Here is a 22,618-nt window from a genome sequence, read left to right as displayed (position 1 = left end):
TGTCCTTTCTAAAGTCTGAACGGTTCAATGCGTAATTCAGTGAAGCTCTCAAACAAGTAATACTGGTAGGATGCAGACTGTTAACAGAAATTAGGACAATATGCCCCGATAGCGCATTTGGATAGCAAAACTGTATGTATTAAGGGGCCATTATCCAGTGGTTGAAGTAGCCTGAAGCAGGAGGACAGCTCTCCCTGCAACAGCTACGGAGGAGGGGAAAGAGCGGTCTCTTCTGCTCCTTAGCCAAAGCTAAAGCCAAATTTTCCCCAGCTCTTACTCAAGCACCTGTCTGCTCCGGCTCTCAGCTCCCAGGCCACCACTACTCCTTACCACTTCCCGAGGGGAAATCCCCAGCCCAAAAGGTGACCGAAGCCACGGCAGGGTGCAAGTCTCCTCTCCTCTACCTGGCTCTTGATGCTCAAGCAGAGGCGTACCTCTGCACCAGCTCCACGGCAGGCACGAGGGCTCCCATTACTCACTGCTGGGCGAGATCTGCTCCTGCACGCGAGGAAGAGCTCTGCGGTCTGGCGGCTTTCTGGCTCCCGGCCTCAACTACCACGTACATCTAAATGGAGATGCAGGAAAAAACGGAGAAGTCTCTCCCTCCGCAGAGTAGTGTTACCAAACGCTAGAGGCCCAGAGGGCTACCTCTAAGGTTAGTTAACTAAACACAAGAGTAGCGGAGCATCTTCCTCCCACGTTAGCAAAATATAACTAATTAACACAACCGCTTGACTTTTAAAAAATCTTTTCTGGTGCCAGGTCCTGCTACAAATGGAGAAAACCCATAGAGAGCCACTTTCCTAGATGGAAAAGCAGCAGAAGAATCTTAAGCCTTGAGGATCTGCTTTGTAATTTGTTACTGGCATAAACAACAAAAAACGTCCCATTTGTTTGGTTGGTTTTTGTGGTGTTTTTTTAAGAAAAAAATCCAGACCATCCAGTGCACCTTCTCTGCACACACACACACACGCACCAACGGAGAGCTCCAGAAGAACAGGCATGGGAACCACAAACCCCAAATTGTGAAAAGACATGGGGAACCTCACATTTCTGTTTTCAATTCTCATTTAGTAATGAAGCAGCAAAATGATGTATTGCAAGAAATAAACGGTCACAGAACACACATACACCCAAACGCAACCATGGATACATTTTTCCCATTTTTTTTTTTTTTTCCTGATAGATGCTGTTATTCATCTGATAGTTTCTTTCTGGCTGTGCTGAAGTTTTTGAAGAGCATCTGGTGCTTCTTTAACCTTTATCAGAATGTAAGAACCTCAGTGGCAATGGACAATCAATCTGTCTCATTAGTGCCACAACTAACCATCTCCACTTGAGATTCTCTACGAACCCCTTCCGGAAGTTGAATCCGACTCTGCCCCTTTGGTGCCACTCTGGTTTTGCCTTTTTTTTTTTTTTTTTTTTTTGTAAATTAACAAACACAGCATATTAATGCAAATTTGATGTTTTCTAAAAATTAGAAATGCTCAGATAATTAGTTCAGCAATATGCAAAGTGCATCTATTTGGTTCTTTCCATAGATCACCTTCTGTTGTAAGTTTAAATTCCTTCACAGTTTAAAATATTGTGAAGAAATTATATGTATACTTTATGTATAGAACTATTTATATACATACACATATATACACACCACTCTGTACTTTATATAGCCGTAAACACTCATTACTTAACTATTTATATTATATACACATGGCATGAACACACGCTCAGTGAAGAGTTGGTGCAGGCTGAAATCATTCCATCGCGTTTAATGGAATAACAACAGTGAAACCATGAGTGAGTTACCAAAAGACACAGACATACATCTATTAGATAAGTGAAAGACCAATTAAATCAGCTCTTCCATTTTCCTATTAGCGCAGGATTGTTCCCACCCCATTCCATGCTCCATATGCACATACACAGCTATTTTGCATTCAGTTTACATGAGAGGGCAGTGGTGGTTCTTTTTTCTAAATGAAAGAACAGTCCATATTTACTCGGGCTCATTGCAACCTCTTCTGCAGAAGTGCGGCACGGCTGGGTTTGGACCTCGTGGAGGACTCCGAATGCTGTGCCGCCGTTAGCTGAAAGCACCTGCTGAAGCGTTATTGCATGGTTATGGGACAGCTACCAATTGTTCACAGTCTATGAACACTCTCTGTCTCTCCAACACGTGGTACAACTGTACAAATACATATTTTAGCACAAAACAGTTTAACACGAGGCAAGTCCAAGTACAAATGAGACCTAAAGGCCTACGGGTGAACTTTGAAGGCCAAGAGTTCTTCAGAGTGCATGTTGTTTAAGGAACGCAAGTCAGGTAATTTCAAAAGAAGTTTTGTGAAAATAGAGGCTTCATTTGGGTGATTTTTCATGATTAAGGTCCTTAATGCACGGATTAGTGTTTCCTGAAGTGCCTCCACGGAATTGACATTTTCTATTCCGGAGCGATCTAAACAAAAAAAGGGGTGGGTGAGGGGTAAGGAGAGAGAGAGAAAGAAAGAAAACAGGGGGAGGGGGGAAGAAGATACTGAACAGATGTAGTTTGCAACATAAAGCCACTGCAAGAATCATTCACTATATTAACAAGTACAGAAAAAATTAAATACTTATGCTACAAGTTTCAAACCCACATATCAAAAATCTTTCAAACATTGTTTAGCAACAGCTTTGGAAAGTATTAGGCTCATGCCGAACTGGCAGAATTCAATCACCTTTTCTGTAATCACTTGCCCATGTTTCCAGAAAAGGACAGATGGAATTTTCCTGAATCACAACGTTCAACGCAAGGAGAGAGACAGGGCACATGGAAGTAAAAGTTTCAAACATTTCTCAAGGCTGGACATAGAACCCTAAACTTAACCTGGAGGTTCGTGTTTGAGGAAGAAATGCCACTCAGGACAAGCCACGCTCGTATCTGCACAACGGGATCCCCAGGGGCAAAGGGACTACAAGCCTTGACGTGACCGGGCATTATTTCTGATTGTGTTCTGAAGCACTTACAAAATGAAATATGATGCACCCAGAAATTCTCAACTGAGGAAGAAAAGAAGAATTTCAATGTCAAGAAAAATATTATGCCTTCACATACTGCACTCACCCCAGGCCTGAAGCACCTCTTTCAACAGAGCTGTATTTAAGAACATGCCTGTTGTCCTTAGCTGGAACCTCAGCAAGCAGCTTAAGAGGATGAATTTTTAAGCAAAACATCTCACCTAATAACCATGCACATTATCTGTTTTTTCCAAGCTGTAGCCTCTTTTCTTAAATGCTATGTATATTCAGCATGGCATACATACGCGAGTGACGGACATGAACAGAAATGTGCTTTGAAGTGTGTGTGTACCCAAGCACTTTGCAGAACTGGGACACAGACTGACAACAGCTTTCTGGAGTAGCACTGAGTCAGATTGTACAGTCAGAGTGGGAATTTCTTCCTCATGCTGTCTCAGTGTCAATCTAATCGGAATTCTCAGCTGAAGAGAGTCTAGGAAGTCCTCCTGGACTATTCAATGCAGTTCGCTACCGCCATGGGAAAGATTATTATACAATCCATTTAAGTATCCATCTTGAAGCAGTTAATGCGCTTTGTTCCTTTAGAAAGATTGTTCCAGAACCTTCTACTCTAACAATTAGGAATTTTGATTAATATCAAACGATGTTTATTAGCACATATTGCACTCTTCTGTGAAGATTGTCCATTAGGTTTGATAGCTACTCTCCAAGAGAGCACGAGTGAAGAGATGCCTCTCTGCCTTTATTTGTTAAACTGTCTATCCCACTTGCCCCCTGCTTTGCGAAATCTTACGTTTGCTCTGTCCTGAGCAGGGATGATGACATTTGCACAGAATACGCCAGATGAGGTTTCTCAAGAGCTCTGTACAGTGACGACAGTATCGCCTTGCCTCTAAAGGCAGAAGAATGCAGTCCAGTCTTTCCTGGCTGCCTCAGGTGAGTTGCTGTAGCCTCCTCTCTTCAATTAGTCCAAGTCTCTCTTCTCCCTCTCAGTCTAATTCTAGTTTCTCCCAGTGGCCAGCAGAAGTTTTTGTTAGTACTATCCCAATAAGAGAGAATAATAGAGGGTGTGTATTATATATTCTTCTACCGCATGGCATCACCTTTGGTTAAAGGGATTATCTGGTCTCTAGACCTGCACAAACCACATTCTTTCGGCTTTGCTTCCACCTTGCTTCTTCCTTCTTCAGCGCCTATGATCCATCTTGCTATCTCTCCTCCATCTTCAACACATCCAGCTAACTGAAGCCAGAGAAGCATTGTTTCAGTTTTGGAACAGTACCAAGGTAATTCCTCAGCACCACCAGAAACAATCCCACATCCTCACTGTACGGCCCTGCTTTTTCTTCCTTTCCCATATGACACCAAAACAAGAGGATGTACACAGTTACACGCATTCCTTGCTACTACCTGCTTCTTCTTTTTGCACATTCTAAATATCCCTCGTAAGAGTGGTTATTCATCCAGTGTTGTGTGGAGATGCTTCTGACAAGTGTTCTCCCTACTAGCACTATTTAGAGACCTACGAGCATTTCTTTTCTTTTTTTTCCCTCTTGGCATTTTTTTAAAATTTTAAACAACTGTAAGTCTTCTTAAAAGATTTTTAACTAGTGCAGGATGGTATTTTATATTCTGGATCACTTAATCAGTATTCAACAGTCACACACTCCTGTCTGCTTCTGGAACTGATGTAAATCTTGGCTACTCTACTATCTTCCTTTCAGTCTTCTCTTGAACAACTTTCATTCCGAGATGAAGAAGTCCTAATGGCCTTATTCTTCCACCTTCAGCTCTTCTGCCAGTTATGGTATCTTTCGCCTTTGCCTGCATCTCCATGTTATTCTCTCTGACATTGTTCCTCGACTTTTCCTCCTTCTCTAACTGAGCTCTGCCTCCACCTTATGGGAAATGACTCTCTGGGTCACACTCCTCCTCGCAGGGTGGGGTGCAGGGGATCTGTCTTTCAAGATATATTTAATCAGCAGCTGTCCACAATCCTTCCGTTCTGCAGGCACCGTCTCCTCCTGACAAGCCCTCGCATTGAGAGCATCTTCCCCAGGAGCTCTGTTGGGGGCACTTTTCTTCTTACATACCTGGCTCAAGTGTGAAGCTTGCTCACGTACTCACTTGAGCAAGTAATGACTGCAGCATTTCAATTCAGTTGCAAGCTACAGAGTGAAGTTGATCTGAAAACTGCTGGACTCACAGGGACCATCAAGGTTACTCTTGTGTCTGGAATACAGTACAAATGCAAGTTTGGGCCCAAATGTTAAAAAAACGAATTAAGCTGGACTTTGTAAAACCCTGTAAGTATTTTGTCATGATGTCCAGGAAGGCTGTGATCAGACTGCAGAGCATATCGCAAGGTAGCTAAGACAGGTAGCAATAAAGTTCCAAGCTACGGTCTGAAAAATCCTCAGCAGCTGCAAGAAGCTTGAATACCAAACACCTCCTCTTTTTGTCCTGTTGCACGGCTCTGACATTACGTGCTGTACATGTTACATACCATCCCTAAGCTAAGCCCTACTGGGAGCTAGCGACAGCATGGAGCAGTGCTTAAAAGGCTGGAGGGGGACTGGCTCTGTGCTAGAAACACATTTAACAGAACAGATTCAGCCACTTACATTCAAAACAGGTGGCACAGAGATTGTGATATTCTAGGGCCCAGCAGCTGAGCAAGCAAAAAGAGCGGCTCTAGCCTAGTTACGACATTGCACAAGGAGGGAAGAGGCCCGGTTCTCAGTCCTTATTTTAAAGGTTGTCTCAAAAACTAAATTGATGAGAACTGGAAAGATAAAATATGTGAAGTAGAATCTGGAAAAGTAGTTAAAACCCCAGGTTTCTCTCTGCTACCTGAACGTTTTCACTAACAGACTACAGTGCCATGCTTCCTTCACACTGCCATTCACCTTGGCTGTTGAAGCTTCCAAACTCTGTACCACCCTCTACTCCTTACCACTGCTTACAAATTGAAGAGGCTACAGCTGCCCAATCCTGTGCTATCACATTTCAGTTAGACCACACACAAAGCTATCAGACTGAACTGTCCTACTTTGTTTACAGAGGCTTCATGCACCTACAGTGCCATGCCTGGGGTGCCCATCCCTGATAAGGAAGATGTGGGTCTAAACCACTCACGTGGAAGAGGTGCACTTGTTCAAGAAGTGAGTGGCCCCCAAATGCTGGCTTGGGATTGCTAGCTACCTCTCGAGAGCTTCTTACCCAGCAATCAGGGATTCTGCATCCTGTATTCCAGGCATTATATGCAGAGCTAATGTGCCTAATTTGAGGCTTTAGATAATACTACAGAAGTAGGTGCTTAATCCTTCTTTGAATCTGGGCCAGGTTGTTCTGTATATCCAGGGACTGAAACAAGATATGAGGCCGATGAAGATGCTAGTGGATTGGCAGACCTTTAGCGCTAAGAAGTCACAATGCAGATGAATAGGGCTTTCTTGCTGACATAGGCAGAGATCAAACTGTTGGATTTAGACTTAAGTAAGATACGCAATAGACTTCAACGATAACACTTGGAAGTAAAAATACCACCTTATTCCAAGACTTAGGCCGTGCAAGTCAGAAGTAGTTTCACTGATGCTGTCCTGTGAAACTTAGATGAGTCAGACAAATAGCTTCTAAACGGCCATCGGGCAGCTATGAGATGTATTTTTGCATTCTATAGAAAGTAGTAGGAAAATATAAGCCCATTGTCACATTTTTCCAGAAGGCAAAATTAGAAAGAGCGGGTATGTAAAAAAGTAAGGTACAGGCTGCTAGTAGCTTAAAACCTGCTAAATTGCACTTAGAAGTGAAATAACAGGGTAGACATTTTACAGAAATCTTTTTAATAGAGAGCCATGGCAAAGGTGCAAGTTAACTTTCTCTCCTTACCAGCAGATACCAGGACAACCGCCGTAAACAAACTCATTTCCTCATCACTAAGTTGCAGGGCATTTAGCTTCTCACTAAATTCAAACATTGAGTTGAGCAGATCACCAGCTCCCATTGAATGCAAGTCATCCACACTGTACTTCTTTCCACTCAGGAAGGTGACAGTACGTTCCTTTGCATCAAACAAGGATGCAAACCGTACCATTAAAACCTGGTGAAAGGAAAAAAAAAACAACAAGAAAACCAGATCAATATAGGTGGATTTCTAGAAGAGCCAGAGGAAAAAATTAAACCTTTTAACATCATTCAAACTGCCTCATTAACCGCTGTACAAGCATTCTGTACAGAAACTGTCATCATGCTATTGAGCTGTAAAAAACAGTGCAAGCTCTAGCCCAGTAGTCCGAGTGAAACAAACAAGTGAAAAAATTCGCCAGTGGATGCAGGGAGGGGCTATAGCACATGAAAGGAAGGAAAATTAAAATTTAAGCCTCAGACAGCCTGAGCCACAAAGACAATGCCATTCATAAATATGCGAGCAGGATAACTTGCTTAAGCTACTGAACAGCCGAAGGCATACAGAGCATTAAAAGAAATGTTTTCTTGGCCACACTTATGAGGAGCAAAATGAAGGTATTGAACCAGATTCTCACTTGGCATAAACTGGAGCAGCTCCATTGAAACAATGCTGATTTATACCACCTGATGATCTGGCCCACTAGGCATTCTTTGGGAAAGTACCATGCCGCATCGCTGTACCCACAGGAATGTTAATGAGCTCTGGTAGAAAGGAGCCACATGTACAGTCTTCAAAAGGCTAGGGAAGCAGGGCTTGCAATGGCACCTGGTCTGTAGCTGCAGCTGGGAATACCCCTTTGGTGTAAGCACCTGGGCTGGAGCAGTTGACATGTGCTGAACTTACCCCCTGGGTTGAAATTTCTCCTGTGGTTTCTCAGTCATACTGTGAAATGTTTCCCTCTGGAATGGCTTGTAAAGTTTCATTTGCTCATGTTGAACAACCTTATTTACATTTTCAAGGTTTAAGTTGCACTGAACGGCCTTCTTATTTGGAGAAAACGAACCAACTGGCATTGGTTAAAACTTCAGACTTGCTGTAATCTCTTGGTGTGACAGTTGTCTCTTCTCACTTACCCTACATAACTGCATTAACTTAAATGTTTACTACAGATGAGAGGAGAACCAGGTTTTCAGCAAAGACTAGTGCCTTTGACAAGCTTAAAAAAAAAGGAGGGTTCAAAAGAAAAAAAAAAAACACCAAAGAAAATGTTTGAGAATTCAAACACCTTTCATGCACATTACATGACCTGCTCTTAAATTTTAACAGCCAAATGACATGCAGCAATCTTGATGGACATATGAGCACAATCTATTATTCACCTTTATCAGCTAAGCTCTATGTCCTTTGATGACATTAACTACAGAGTGCAGAAACCTAGGTGCAGAAGCCCCCAGAATACAACAAAAGGAGGCAAAGGGCAGACAGACAAAGCGAACTTGTGCAGTAGCAGGGACCCAATAGGTACTCAACAACCTCTCAGTTCAAAATGGTATTCCCCTTACAGAACTGGGCTTTAGAAACATCAACTTTAAATAATGAGCAACCAGTATGAATGCTGGTATTCAAAACTGAAGCCCATGAAGCTGTGTTGACTTAGCATAATACTAAGGCAAAGACCTCACCTATAGATTTCAATGGCACCATTCTAATCCCAGGAAGAACAGTTAAGGCTATGGTATAGCACATGATTGATTCATCCTGTTTCACTTCAAGCCAGACTCCTATTTGTACAGCCTGAGAATATATCTGATCAACCCTATCACCCGACCGTAGCAATATAAGCACACAAAAACATCCACACAGGCAAGTGCTTGCTCACTTCCCCACCAAGTTTGTCAGTCTGTGGAGAAACTGAGTCATAACCCCAATGGATCCAAGGGGCTTGTGAGCTTTACCACCAACTACATTTGGAGTGGGGGCTTAGGGAGGCGGGGGAGGACCCGCTCAAATCCAGCCGAGTTCCTTATTTTACACTCACTGCTGTTTCTGAGCTGGCTCCCATACAAAGCCATGCAAATGCGACCACAATACACTGAGCTCCTCAGTACTCTGAGTTTTAAGAGGGCTTTTTAGCTTACATGTGTGTAAATACATATAGCTATGCTGCTTCTGCCCCAGCATTGTCTCCATGCATCTTCTTACCCCCAAATGAACAAGCACTCCTTAAATACAAGCTTCTGGTAAGCATAGTGCCAAGACAGCCACACACTGGTGCCCAAGGGAGCCAAAACAGGCTTGGAGGCAGTACTTTTACTCAGGTCCTTCTATTAACACACAGATATTGGGATATCCTAGTTTAGTTACCCAGCAGACAGAAATGACCTTGAATGCACCAGGCTTTCAAGATGCTTTTGCCTCTGTTGCAATGGTTTCATTAATCTCCACACACCCCCCGCCTCCCACTGCTCTGCAGCATTTTTTTTTTTTTCTGTTGCTAAGATGCCACACAGGCCTTTAACTACAGGTACCAGCTCACTAACAGAAATCATTAATGCTTCTTATAAATAAGTGAATAGGGATAAGCATGCAGCCATACGTTGTTATTATTAATTCCCCTGGATATAGAAACCTTCTTATCAGCAGTGCTTGTAACTGGCAAAAAGGCACAAGAACGAGGCTTGAGAAAAGCTTGAGGTGAAGAAAGACCAAGACAAAACATTTTACTTGCAAAACATGAAGGTTTGGCTTTACTTTATAGGAACAGTTCAAGCCTGATTTTCCACCCTCCTTCAGGGCACTGGACAGTATACCACTTGGCAGAGGAAGGAACCAACATTTTTGTGTAATGTGAACAGCAATGTAAGAAGTTGTAGCTGAAGAAGTGAAAATACAGCCCTTAGCTACAGGAGTTGTAGATGAATATTAAAAGGTCAAGAATAACTATAATGGCAAAAAATACATGACAGCAAAATGGAAGAAACAAAGAAACTGACACACTCCGGGGACCAAGTCTTCCAGTATAACTTGTACCTTCCAACCCAGCAATTATCCATTTTAGAACCGGGCTGTATAAACGCACATAAAAGACCGAACACATTACGTGAGAAATGTTTTCAGTTCAGGTAAATACGAAATCCAGCACTCCTCATTGGAAGAACAAATCAAGTAAACAAGAGCAAAAGCATCACCAACCCTGCCTTCCCCAGAAAAGCAAAGTAACATTGAATACCTGGGACTTGAGCTCCTCTGGTCCTCTATGTTTAAACTTCACATCTGAATACTTAGGAAATGTTCATGGTCTCCAACAGACACAAGAGTCTAGATGAGCAACTAAAACCTTAAGTAAAGGTCCCCCAGTGAAGGTCATTTATTAAAAAAAGCACCGAGCTCTCTGGTATCATTCCCAGTTTAACACCACTAATTCACATACATGTCATGCTCGCCAGTGGGTGCAATTAACCATGAGGACTTGGTGCGATTAGTCTAGAGTAAGTCAGGCTGCAGCTGGTCCATGGTAGCTACAGAGCCGCAGCAGTATAGGCAGTTATCAGTGTTACTGCTTGGGAGATGGAGGCTTCAGCAAGCCCCAGTTGCCACCAAAGGCTAGTGGTGACTGGTCAGGATGGATGTTCTGGCTTTGGTGGGGAGCTCAGTGGCGGAAGGAAGGACATACAGAAGAATAAACACACTCCTCTACAAAACTGGTAAGTCAATAGATAGCTTTCTAAACTATCCACCCTTCCAAATGCAGTCTGCTTCTCTCCAAGCTAAGCAAAGGTAGCTATCAAAGTAACCGCTGCTATACAAACCCAAGAAACTCCTTATTAGTCATTTATTAATGCCCAGGGAAGAGGAAACGGTAAAAGGGCTCAGCACTTTTGAGCTACTTGGAAGATGGACAGCTTACCAAGATTTGACCAAACAGAAGCACTGGACACCATCAGCTTAAGGAAGGCTCGGAGCTAGCATCCACAAACAATCTGGATTTGCCCAATATAACCCAGTTCATTTATTTTTGTTCTTAAGTGGGGGAGTCAGACTGATGCACAGCTTATCAGGTCCACACTATACACACAGTAGTCTCACCTCAAAGGTCCCAGCCTTCAGAAGATTAACCTGGTCATGTTGGGAGAGATCTCGGAAACCTGGGATGCGCTTGGCAAACTCCACCACTTCCTTCACCGCAGGGGTAAAACTCAGGGAAAACTCTTCCCAGACTTCATGGCCAGACTTGTTCGGGTCCACGTGGGGAGTCTTACTCATTGGGCAGACCTGATGTTTATAAAACACATACAGAAAATGACTCTTGAAGATGACAAATACTTGAAAGAAGCAGGTTTATTCAAGAAAACTTTGCAATAATGAGACATAGAGAAAAAGTATCAGTATTCCTCAGTCAACTCCCAAAGCAACTGGATTTCTCCCCTCCCTTTAAAACAAACAATTACAGCCCCATGGCAGTCCATTAGCAATCTGTTTCTAAATTTGCTGACCTTGGAAATGCCAAGGTCATTTTTATAGCAAAAGACTTGAGAGAACCCAGGTTATGCTGCTCTTCCCTGATGTCACTCATGCCTGATGTCTGGATTTCTCTTACTTGTATTATCCCTGTAATCTCACAATTAATCACAATTTCACAATCAATCAATTGTAATCTCACAATCACCATTACATTCATTCTCATGTATCTTGTTTTGCAGGCAACTAAAGTGATTCACTCCAGGCAACAAAGGTGTCAACACCAGAGCAAGGAACTGAGCCGGAGTCACAGGTTTACACCCTTGTTACCACAACAACCTTCCTCTCCTACATGTTTGCTTCTACTTGTATCATTGAAGGAGGACCAAGGAACAGGTATTCCAATTTTGCTCAGTCACAAGATGACAAAATGCTCTTTCTTTTACACAAACACACAGCAATTTTTTGTAGGAAAGTCTGAATCCATTACAATGAAATCAGACATATCAGTCAAGGCTGACTGCCAATAAATTCCCTCTGTAAAACCTAACCAGACGCTCCAAGATACTTTCAGTTCTGCTTTCTAAAATTTACATTTTTTAATGAAGTTGAAACCTTTTAGTATTCATTTCACCTGTCATCATCAAGGATGAGAATTCCTTTAAGTATTCCTCACAGGTATACTAAACAGCATACGTAATCCTACATAATGTCAGCAAAGCAAATAGAAAACAGTGAAACAGATTAGTAATTCCTCAGAGCTATGCTGCTTTGGCAGGGCATCTTGAATCTGATAATTGCCTAGCAATTCTTTGTGTGGAAGGTCCCAAGACCCATTACTAACAACTATTACAGGAATATATTCAACAGGTACATACATATGTGCCTGTGTATTTGGCAACAGCTAGGGAAAACAAGCTGGAGATAGACAGATACGCATTTCTGGGTTGTTGCATTGGGCTTTTTTCCCCCCCAAACATCAGTTACTAACTGGGCAGTCAATATGCAGAAAGCTCTCCCCAAAAGACAAGGAACAGAATTGCAGATTTCTTGATTCAGTTGTGAATCACAACATCATTTGTGTGTCTGAGGACAACACCCAAAACGAAACAATTACTTGTGGGGTAGAGGGGGACCTTTTCCATAAGCTGAAAATCATGAAATATTTTGGTGAAAGGAAAGGTCTAAGCATACACCCAGAAGCACGGTAGACACTAACCACTGCTCTGTCCATGATACTCCAATGGTTCACACAGGCATAGTTAAACATACAGCACTCTCTGAAAATAAGGAATCTTTGCTTCAGCACCCCACTCTGAAGTGAACACAAAAAGCACCTCAATTTCTCATCCTATGATGGTTTACCATAACCCCCAGGCACTCAGTCCCAAGGGGAAACTGCCACTTTCCCCTCTCTGTGTATTACGTCTAAGCTCTTTCTCGAGACCTCTGCCCAAGAGTCACAGAAGTTGGAAGGGACCCATAGGGATCATCAAGTCCAACTCCCTGCTCCTTGCAGGACTATCTAAAATTAAACCATACGATTTAGATTGTTGTCCAGATGCTCCTTGAACTCTGACAGGCTTCCTACGGAAGCAGTTGTAAGCTTGTTCAGTCACTAGCTCTCTTTAGAGGAACCTCTTCAGGAACGATGTGTTCTGCTTTTCTGGTTGTGGGGGCATTGAGTGAAAAAAACAAATCCCTGAACATCTGTCTCCGTACTGGTTCAGAGCCTAATTACACTCCCTTATCGCTACTGACTCGTTTTGGTCAGATCCTGCTCTCATCGAGTTCTCTGGCAAAACCCTCATTCATGTCAGGGACGTGCGGGGGCCCTGCAGTGCTCTGTTGGACTGGGGTTTGTTTCCTCATCGTCGGCTGTGTTAAACTTCCCTGCAGCTCCTATGCACAGCTCAAACTGACCGGTTGGGCTCTGCAGGCAGCACCACTCCCTGCCTGCCCATACTGACAGGTTTAACCTCTGCTTCTCAGGAGTGCCAAGAACGCCGTTGTAGTGACGCCACATACTTTCCCTGCAAGGAAGAAAGGTTGGGGATGATTATTATTTGCCAGAGTGTAGGGCCCAGAGTCTGGAATTAAGATCAGAGCCTACTAGGGATGGCATGGTCCACAGGCACCATAGTTGAAGAAGAAAACAAACAAACAAACAGGAAATGGAGCATCAAAGCAAACAGCCCTTCACTGTGTGGAGACTTTCAGGGGCCTTCAAGAACCTGTAAAGAATCTTTACAAACTAGGAGGAAGAAAAACACTGGCAGCTCGAGTACTTCAAAAAGGTCAGGGGCTCACACTTGTCGACAGGAGTGCAGGATGAGAACAAGGATGTTATGTTCTCTCATCCCAGGCGATTCCAGTGATAAAGAGAAGGACAATCTATTTTAAGGGGCTTACAGAACCGGTTGCCTGAATGGCAGAGAAACAGCAGGTGCAAGGCAAATGGGAGGGACTTGTTAAGGCAAAAAAAAAAAAAAAATGCAAGAACACGGGAAGCATCCTTGTTAAGAATTCAGTGAGAAAATGCTCTAGCAAAGTCATCTAAGGTACCCTGAAGTGTATTCAGAGCCTCACTTGTGTAAGTACTACAGAAAAGACCCTGAACTTCTCTCAAGCGGTTTAGCTGTGCATGTTCCTCCTGCCTCTGTTCAGATGTGAAGATGTTCTAGGGCAAGAGGATACATAGCCGGTGGGTCCCACTGAGCCTGTATTTTACACTGCCGGTAACAGAATCAGCATATCCCCATTAAAACAAGACAAAAAATATCTCCAAAAAAAACAGCCTACCCACCAAGAGAGATTTTAGAACACACCAGCAAGGCATGTAAACAGACTGGTTTAAAATCCTAGCCCTGAGGTTTCACTCCAGAAATTTGCTCTGAATACCTTTAAGGAAAACACAGCATATCTGACTGTAGATTATTTTTAGGCAAAGTCTTCAAGAGGATTGAGTGAAGAAGGGAGTTTATAAACTCCTACCATCTATTTTCATTTTTAAGTCAAGCTGGTTAAAAAACCCGTGAGTTTTCTTCAACCAATGCTATTTGACACTAGTCTACTTTCACTTTCCTAAAAACTGATCCAAGAAACGCCATCACTTGTATGATTTCAAATCCTCCACACAACTCAAGCCATTATTCTCCTTCATCACAATTTGCGCTATTAAACTTGTGTCACTATGTTAAGTTTCAGCAGTTGTGCCAATTGCGCGCAGCTTCACTGGCTAAAGAGGCACGGCTGGATCACACCCATTACTAAGCCTTCCACTAAGTCAAATCAAACAATTGATATACCAGATGCATTCTTCCTCCAGTGCTGCAAGAGTAAGTGGTGCTCTTGTTCGGAGAAAAGCCATCTTCTGGGATCCTATCACACAGTCGCTGAGTATAACCACTGGTGAAGTTCATGCAGTGGCCGTTTGTGAAACACATGGCGTGCCCACTTGGATAATGCATTGCGCTTCTCCCTTTGTACTGTCCACCAAGGTGCTGCTCACTTTCAGGGTAGTGAGGGCCGCCGAGCCCACTGACATGGTGCTCGCTGCTCAAGATGTACTGCTCAGCGTTCTTGGACACTCTCTCCCCACTCTGGGACTGCATCATCTCTGCTGGGTTTTGCGACTGTTCTTGGTTGTACATGAAAGTGTCTTTGTGGGCCCTGGTGACCATGCCGATCACTTCTTCCTTAGCCATGTCAGCGCTAGGAGGGGGAGAAGGGCTTTTGATGGTTTCCCGCTCTTGTTTGGGCTTGGAGGAAAGGTCTTCTTGAGGTGCTTGATCTTGATGTTCTGTTAATGCTTCATTGGGTAAGTGACCACTGAACTGACTGTTCATCATAGTTTTCATGGCACTCTGCATTTCAATCAGCATCCTCTGTTTTTCACGTTTGGGAATACGACCAAATCGAACAGCTACCAAGGTGGAGAAATGAAAAGTGGGAGGGGGGAAAAAAAAAAAAGTCAATCCTAAAAGTGTTAGCGGCAGACACAGGCATCAAACCAAAGTGAAAAACCAGCACACGCACACACAAAATACAGACCCCAACCAATAAACTTGCCTTTTAAGGGAAGACTTTAACTGTTCTCACCAATACTACAGCAGAGGTAGTGCCACTGAAGCCAAGGAGCTTCCTGGGCGTAGGATAGATATGAGATATGAATTACGTGCCGCTGTTTACACACAAAGAGAAGCCAGCTCTAGACTACACAATCTCTAAAGCCTCTTCCCCTTTTGCTACAAATGTGGCTATGGACTATACACACAGTTGTGTTAGTTAATTCAGTGTCAGCTTTAAGGTTGGACCAATTAAATCAGTACAACTTTGTGAGCTGGCCATTAGCTGAATTTAAACACAGTTCATATCATATTTGAATATAAGTCCTACAAGACAGCTCCCCATGGACCAATTATATAACTTGCCAAAACAATTAAGAGAATCAATGCTGAACGAAGCTTACCTTGGCAAATATTCCTGGTAACTTTGCCTTGACAAGGACATTTTCTGCTCACAAGGGGATGGGCATCACTGTGGCTGCAGCCCTTTTGACCCTGTCCTAGGGAATCTACAACTGCCTCTACGATCCCGTCCAACCACAGCCTTACAAGGGCTTATAACTAGTTTCAACTGATGTAATTACGTTCATGCCATAGTCCATCATTAATGTAACTAAATCTCTTTCATTAAAGCAGGTGCAACCTAATGTGCAAACAAGCGCCTAGGGGATGAAATAACTCCTATGTACAACAAGAACTTGCAACAACTATTTACAATAAGTTTTAGGACTCCACCCACTAAATTAACAGCCCAAGATTCTTAGTTCTTGTGAAATAAACACCCAGGGAAAATTAAAAAGTGAAAGAGAAGGAAGAGTTCTAGTTCACAACAGTAAGCTGCAGCAGACTAGTGAACTACACTTTCAGCGTTACATTTTACACAAAGACACAAGGAGTGGACAGCCAGCAAGGTGGTCAGAGACACAGTTCAACGTGACCCTTTCCTCCTTGCCTTCTGACTCCCTCCAAGAATGAAAATGAAAAAAGAAAAAAAACAAAAGGAGCAGATATGTGCTCACCCCATGCACCCAAACCTAACTCTTTAGGCTCTATAATGATTACTCTAAGGCTATCAGCTTGGCCAGATTTCTCTTTCATTGAAAAAGCAACAGTAATAAACCAAAAACAAACAAAAAAAAGAGTCTTGTTCAGATTCAGGCAGGATACAGCTATAAATACTAACTCATTAAAACAAAATGGAGACTCTTGTTACCACTGTGCCCCTAACAGACCACTGCAGCGCATCCCGCTGCATTATCCTCCAGAGATGGGAGGACAGCTCTGCGGCCCGCATTACGTTACCAGTTCAGGAGAGTCACAGAGCAAGAAGGCAAGCTGATCTAAATGCTCTCAGACACAGAACCTGTCCCTGACAACAGGGCTGGCTGTGTTTTCTGCCATTAAGAGCCTTAGCAATCGGTTTTGAGGTGCGCAGCAGATTCCCTCTCAGAGGATCACCACTCAGCAGAGGAACGTACCGTCTCTTGACATCCCAACAGACAGGCATTTTTTGAAACGACACTGCTGACATCTGTTCCTATTCATTCTCATTATAGAGCAGTTGTTATTCTTCAAGCACTTCTTATACTGGATGTTTTGCTGAATGCTTCTTCTGAAAAAACCCTGTAAACAAACCAACAAACAACCCCCACAACTATTATTACAGCACATGTCAAATCCTCCTGCCAAGATTCACCTCTCCGTAAGCACAGAAAACCTCACTGCATCTCATCAGCTGCTTCAGAGCCATCAGCCCCAAGTGATTTTAAAGAACTTGCTACTCCTCATGACTTACTTTCCCTTCATGTGTGATCTGTGTATAACACAAACTAGCTATGATTTCTAACTGCAGAAGATCCTAAGCTGTTCCCTGCATAGTCAGCACCTAAGAGCAAAATATCTCCAGTATTACCTCTATCACCCTATTGATAGTTTCTAAGATATGCCCTCAATCTCCTATGACAACAAGTGCAAAGATGAAAGTCAAAATCAGATCCTTTGACTTCAATCTCCACAGTTTGGCAACACAACCATCCTGTTGCACCATATAAACTTCAAAGGTGGTTCTTTCACATGACCTTTAAGTTGATAGACTCCTTCACAGAACACAAAATTTGCAGTGTTACAATGCCAGAAAATACAGATCTGCTCGTGCATGAACACTCAAGCACCCAGTTCTGGCCTTCCCCGTGGTAAAGAATTGCTTTTCCAAAGCTGTTTCGTTCTGTGTCCCAGCCCAGGTGACAACTCACACCCACTATCTCTTAATGCAATTAACATTCACATGTCTTGCATGACATGGTACTTACCACCTCTGTCTCCAGTTCTTGTTCTCTGCCCTGCACTCCAGGTCAGGCAGGATCAGACAAGGAGCAAGAACAGTACTGCAGTGTTTGGAAAACGCTGTGTACTGCTAAGTCGTTTGCCTTTTCCTACAACTTATACACTGTCTGAAATTTCTCAGATTTAAGTTTAACAGAGAAGCGTACCAATATTTTTTCAAAAGTATCGCCCCTTTTCCCCCACGGGGAGGGCCTGAGCATTTCAGCAGCAGAAAGGCGAGCAGAAATATAGCTCACCTTGCAGCCCTCACAGGCATGAACGCCATAATGAAATCCTGAAGCGACATCTCCACAGACTTTGCAAAGAAGAACCATGCCATTAAATTCTAGAATCAGAACAGAAAAGTCAAGGATATAGAAAACCAATGACAACTGCAGGAACACGTTTCCAGCTTTTAAAACCTGGACGAAAAGCAAAATATGTCAGGTCAGTTCAACATATAAAAAAATATAGCAGAGGAACAGACAAGAAGAATGTACAAAAACCCTGAACAGTTCAGAAGGTACCAGTGCAAGGGAAGGGGGGAAAAGACAAACATGAAGCACTCAGCAAAACAGGGAGAAAGCATGTATTCACTAGACTTTCAGTCAGAGTAGCACTGTACTCAACTGTAGAAAAACGAAGTCTGCTTACATCTACGCACTTCTAAACGGACCGTTTAGTTAACTAGGCCACCAAAGTTCAGGCTCAGTCTGGTTTTCCATCAGGACAAGTAAGCCCATATAAAAGCTACGGTTTCCCCAACAGAGAATAGTAGAAATATTAATAGGATACTTTATTATATATTGTAAACAAGCTATACACCCTACTTATCAGATAACAACTGAGGATTGGTAACTCAGCCACATCTACATACGTAAAGACTACTCATTTGAGTTCATATCCAGAATGGCATGCTTGCACACTTGAACCTGAAAATACCTTCTCAGTCCTGTAAATATGCTCATGGTTTGGGTTTTTTAAGTTTTTCCTGTCCTATTTTATTTCAGCTTGTCAATAAAGATTTTTTGCAAGTCCCAAGCGCCGGTCTGACACTGGTTTCGCTGAAGCCAATGGGAATTTTACCAGTAACTTCAATAGCCACAAAGTTACCTTAACAATCAGCAACAGAGACAGCTGGAAATAGTCCCACAGAACCATAATCTACCAAAAACCGTAATTTATTTGACATTTGGGTTTCATTCGTAAAGAGGAACTAAAACTTTTTTTTAAGGTTTTGAAAAAGAACCAAACCACAAAATTTCCTTTTTTTTTTTTCCCTCCTCTTCTTCTCTTTTTAAAGAGAGCCAGTACTGAGCTAAAAATGTTATCTATCTATACATCAAACAGTTTACAACAAGTTTCATCTTCAGGAACCTCTGCCGTGATATCAAAAACTTAGTTGCTAGTGAATTTTTAAGAGGAAGTAAAGGTTCTTACTCAGAACTTAGGGTATAAACACTTTAAAAAATTAAAAGACTTAAGGTAAAACTGTTAGACACTTATTCTAGCTTCATAACAATTCAAAATGACAAAACAATTCTGCCAATAAAAGAATCCAGCCTTCAAAAGACTAGTCTAAATTCCAGCTGGGTGTTTGTCGAAACACTCATTCCAATATTCAGTTTGATTCCTGCCCTTCCAGAACTGTTCAAATATAGCTCTTTATCATTGGTCTTCTCTGACTACCAAAAAAAAGCATGAAGCAAATAAAATGCATTTAACAATCTAGCTCCAGTTAAAAGGCTATCCTTTAGTTCCAGCTTATGAGTACTTTGGTTTTTACACCCACAAATTAAAGACCTGGAATCAAAAAGATAAAGGTCCCAGCTACAACTATGTAAATATAATGTAATGTTCTGGTAATGTATTTATTTTGTTCCTCAAAGAAATTTGGGAGGAGGGAAGGTCAAGGGGCAGGGGAGGGAGTATGAAAAAAGAGAGAAACTAGATTTGCAAGACAGCTCCATAAATACTCCTGAGGGCAATTTCTGATTACCATTACCTTTACTTCATTGCATCTTTTCAACCAAGTGTTTGATTTTTACCGAGATCAGTTTTCACTAGGGCAAATCTGAAGTAAAGCTGGACTGTATTTATGGGCTGTTTGAAGTTAGCAGCAATGGGACCTCCATCTAGTAGCATTTGTACGGCAATACCATATGTATTACCATACGTACAAAGCAAAAAGATAAAAATGGAGGCTTTGCTATGTGCCTTGACAGCAAGCCACATGGAGGACGTGGTTGTAATATATGGGGTTGTAATATATAAGAGGAAAATGGTGGTTTCAGGAACCGGCACCAAACATACTTGTGACTCCATTATGGCCTTTTGTCAAACCAGCAACGCTTGACTGGTTTGTTTTAATAGTTTCCTCTAGCCGATCGCTCTTTGGTGCCCCGTCAGAGCCCTCGCTGCTCCGGCCGTTGCAGCCGCTTTCCGAGGAGGAGCTATTCGGAGAAGATGGTACAGGCGAAGAGGACGACTGGAAACCGCTGTCTGAGCTCTCACTGTGACATGAGGCTGGGCTAGATGCCGAGCTTGAAGAGCTGATGTAAGCTATCACACCCCCTAAGGCAAGAAAAAAAAGGCAGCACGTAGTGACATAACAAGCAGACGTGCACCGCTGCCATGTGAGCCACGCCATGACCCAGCACCACCAGACCCAGCCATCACGTGTTCCTGGACGCACTCCTTTCCCTCCCTCAAGCTTGCTTCTCTCCATTCGTTTTCAACGGCTGACCTCCCAATCTGCCCCATCCCCTTTCCCCCGCCTTCTCGGCCTCCTCCCATCCATGCCGAGATGAAACAGCAGAACCAAAAGACGGAGCAACAAGCCATGGTGCTGGCAGGACAGGATAGAGGGGAGAGGGCACGGGGCAGCCCAGGGAGGGTTTTCCTGGCCACCCTCTGAGCAGAGCCCATCTGCAGCCACAGCCAAGAGAGGATCTTAGAGCGCTGTTGGAGGCAGAATGAAAACAAGCTAGGTTAGGGACAGAAATAGGGCAGAGAGAAAGACTTCATGCAGGCTACGTGCCAGAAGCACAGAAACGAAGGGCTGGGAGGTGCTCACGATGCAGCAGGGAAGGGGGCAAGGGAAAGAAATAGCGCTGCAGCCTGGTTAGCCCACTGAACGCCATTTGTCCGACCGCAAGCCTTCGTAGCGTTTCTAGCAGCAGCCAAACTCCGACTGCCGGGCTGCTATTTGCAAACAGTCTCTGTCCTGCCGCATCTTGCAATCTGACACACTTGAGAATCCCTCAGATGAAACAGCTTTTTGTCCTCAGGCAGACCTGGGAGCACTTCTGGTGTTTCACAGGCTCCTCTTTCTTGCTTGTAAGCAAGAGAAATTGTTTTCACTTCATTTGAGTTTGTCTCCAAGACTCAGCATTTCAAAAGTCAATATAAAAACACTAGATATTTCACACAAAGATTTCAACAGCGAAAGCCATGCAACTGTTTAAATAAATTACACTCAGCATCTTCTCCGTTTTATGCCTGTATTGCTCTGTAAATTCTCTTCACAGAAGAGACGCTGCAGCAAGGAACTCCACACACCAGTAAGAATTAAAAACTTTAAAACGGCCGTGCACTGGCTTCCTTTGGAGGAAGAAAAAGCCTTGGTGTCAGTAGAGTCCTCGATCAACTGAGTTGGCACAGCAGGTCGGGGCTGTAGCCCCTTACATCAGCCATCGCCTCCTCACAGATAAAGGCTGTTATGCCTATTAGGCAGCAGTGTTATACAACGCTGGAAATATCACTGCTTGCAGGTAGAAATTCTGACTTACAAATTTTCATTACTTTGATCGGCTATAACAGTCCTCTTAGCGTTTCTGCGGCGGCTTTACCAACCCATTTCCTCTTTAACATTTAATTTTTTCTACCAAGGAAACCGCCACCAACACCCTAAAAAGCATGCAGCCGAGGAGCCCCCGGCAGAGCAGCTGCGGAGCAGAAGTCAGACCAAGCGGCCGTGCGACACGTGCACTACACGCAGATTGCTTCTCACATTCCTGGACACCCGTGCCCCTACGCCCCGCCACAGCAGTCATTTTAAGAAATCCTCCACGCAGCGTCGCACACATTCAGGATCAGCTTTTTGGAGAAAGGAGGATTGCAAGGGGACACGCGTGCAGCAATGGCATGAGACAGAGACAACGTCAAACACCCGTGCTAGTGTAATTTTTGATCTATTTGACAAAGGTCCTGCTATCCCCTTGTGCCGCACGTGTCTCTGCCAGGTGCCAGGGCAAAGCTCACAGTCCACCTGGTCCAAGGGAGGCACCGAATTTCTCAGCAGGCACCGTCCTTATCTGCAAGGGGCAGAGCAGGGCTCGCAAACACAGCCTCTGCAGGGGACTCTGTGTTCCTCCATGCTGCCACCTTGCCCCGCTGTCTTTAAACCCTGCCTCATCAGGAGAGATGCTCTTTTCCCTCAAGGGTAACACCAATATCGTACAGGAGCATGGAAAGAGTACGTCTATGGGGGCTTCCACCCTTTGTCTTTTGAAAGCCTGAGGAGCCCCAGTACCCTAGAGAGATTGGCAGTCTTGTCTGTGTCACAGTCAAAATTCCTATTATTTTTGTTATTTTAGAAGTTGCATTTCCCTATGAACCCTATTTTTGTTTGGTCAGCAGTTAAATGTTGTATCTCATACGCAGCACAGGGCGACAACTCCTAACAAAGAGCACAGACCGGTCTCTCTCTGTACACGCACATGCGCGCGCACACCCGGTACCCCGCGGAAAGGGACCCTGATGCTCGGTGGAGAAGGCAGCCCCGGGTATATAAACCGATGGGGCTTTGCTCGGGGGACCCGGTGGAGGGTGGGAGAAC

General features: G+C 43.5%; 1 protein-coding gene across 1 annotated transcript; it reads right to left on the bottom strand.

The window, feature by feature from the left end:
* Positions 1-1,439: 1,439 nt before the first annotated feature.
* LOC104169429 (nuclear receptor subfamily 1 group D member 2-like) lies at positions 1,440-20,493 on the bottom strand. Its single transcript, XM_009710343.1, is given in 8 exon segments — positions 1,440-2,458; positions 6,913-7,123; positions 11,018-11,203; positions 14,698-15,314; positions 16,935-17,079; positions 18,036-18,124; positions 20,092-20,368; positions 20,370-20,493. Coding segments are annotated over 8 exon segments (1,767 nt in total). The 5' UTR covers positions 20,415-20,493; the 3' UTR covers positions 1,440-2,261.
* Positions 20,494-22,618: the final 2,125 nt, after the last annotated feature.

The sequence above is a fragment of the Cariama cristata genome, unplaced genomic scaffold, assembly GCF_000690535.1.
Source record: "Cariama cristata isolate BGI_N322 unplaced genomic scaffold, ASM69053v1 scaffold15551, whole genome shotgun sequence".
Taxonomy (NCBI): Eukaryota; Metazoa; Chordata; class Aves; order Cariamiformes; family Cariamidae; genus Cariama; species Cariama cristata.
The sequence above is the reverse complement of the archived record's forward strand: the minus strand, read 5'-3'. Positions and strand labels throughout refer to the sequence as shown.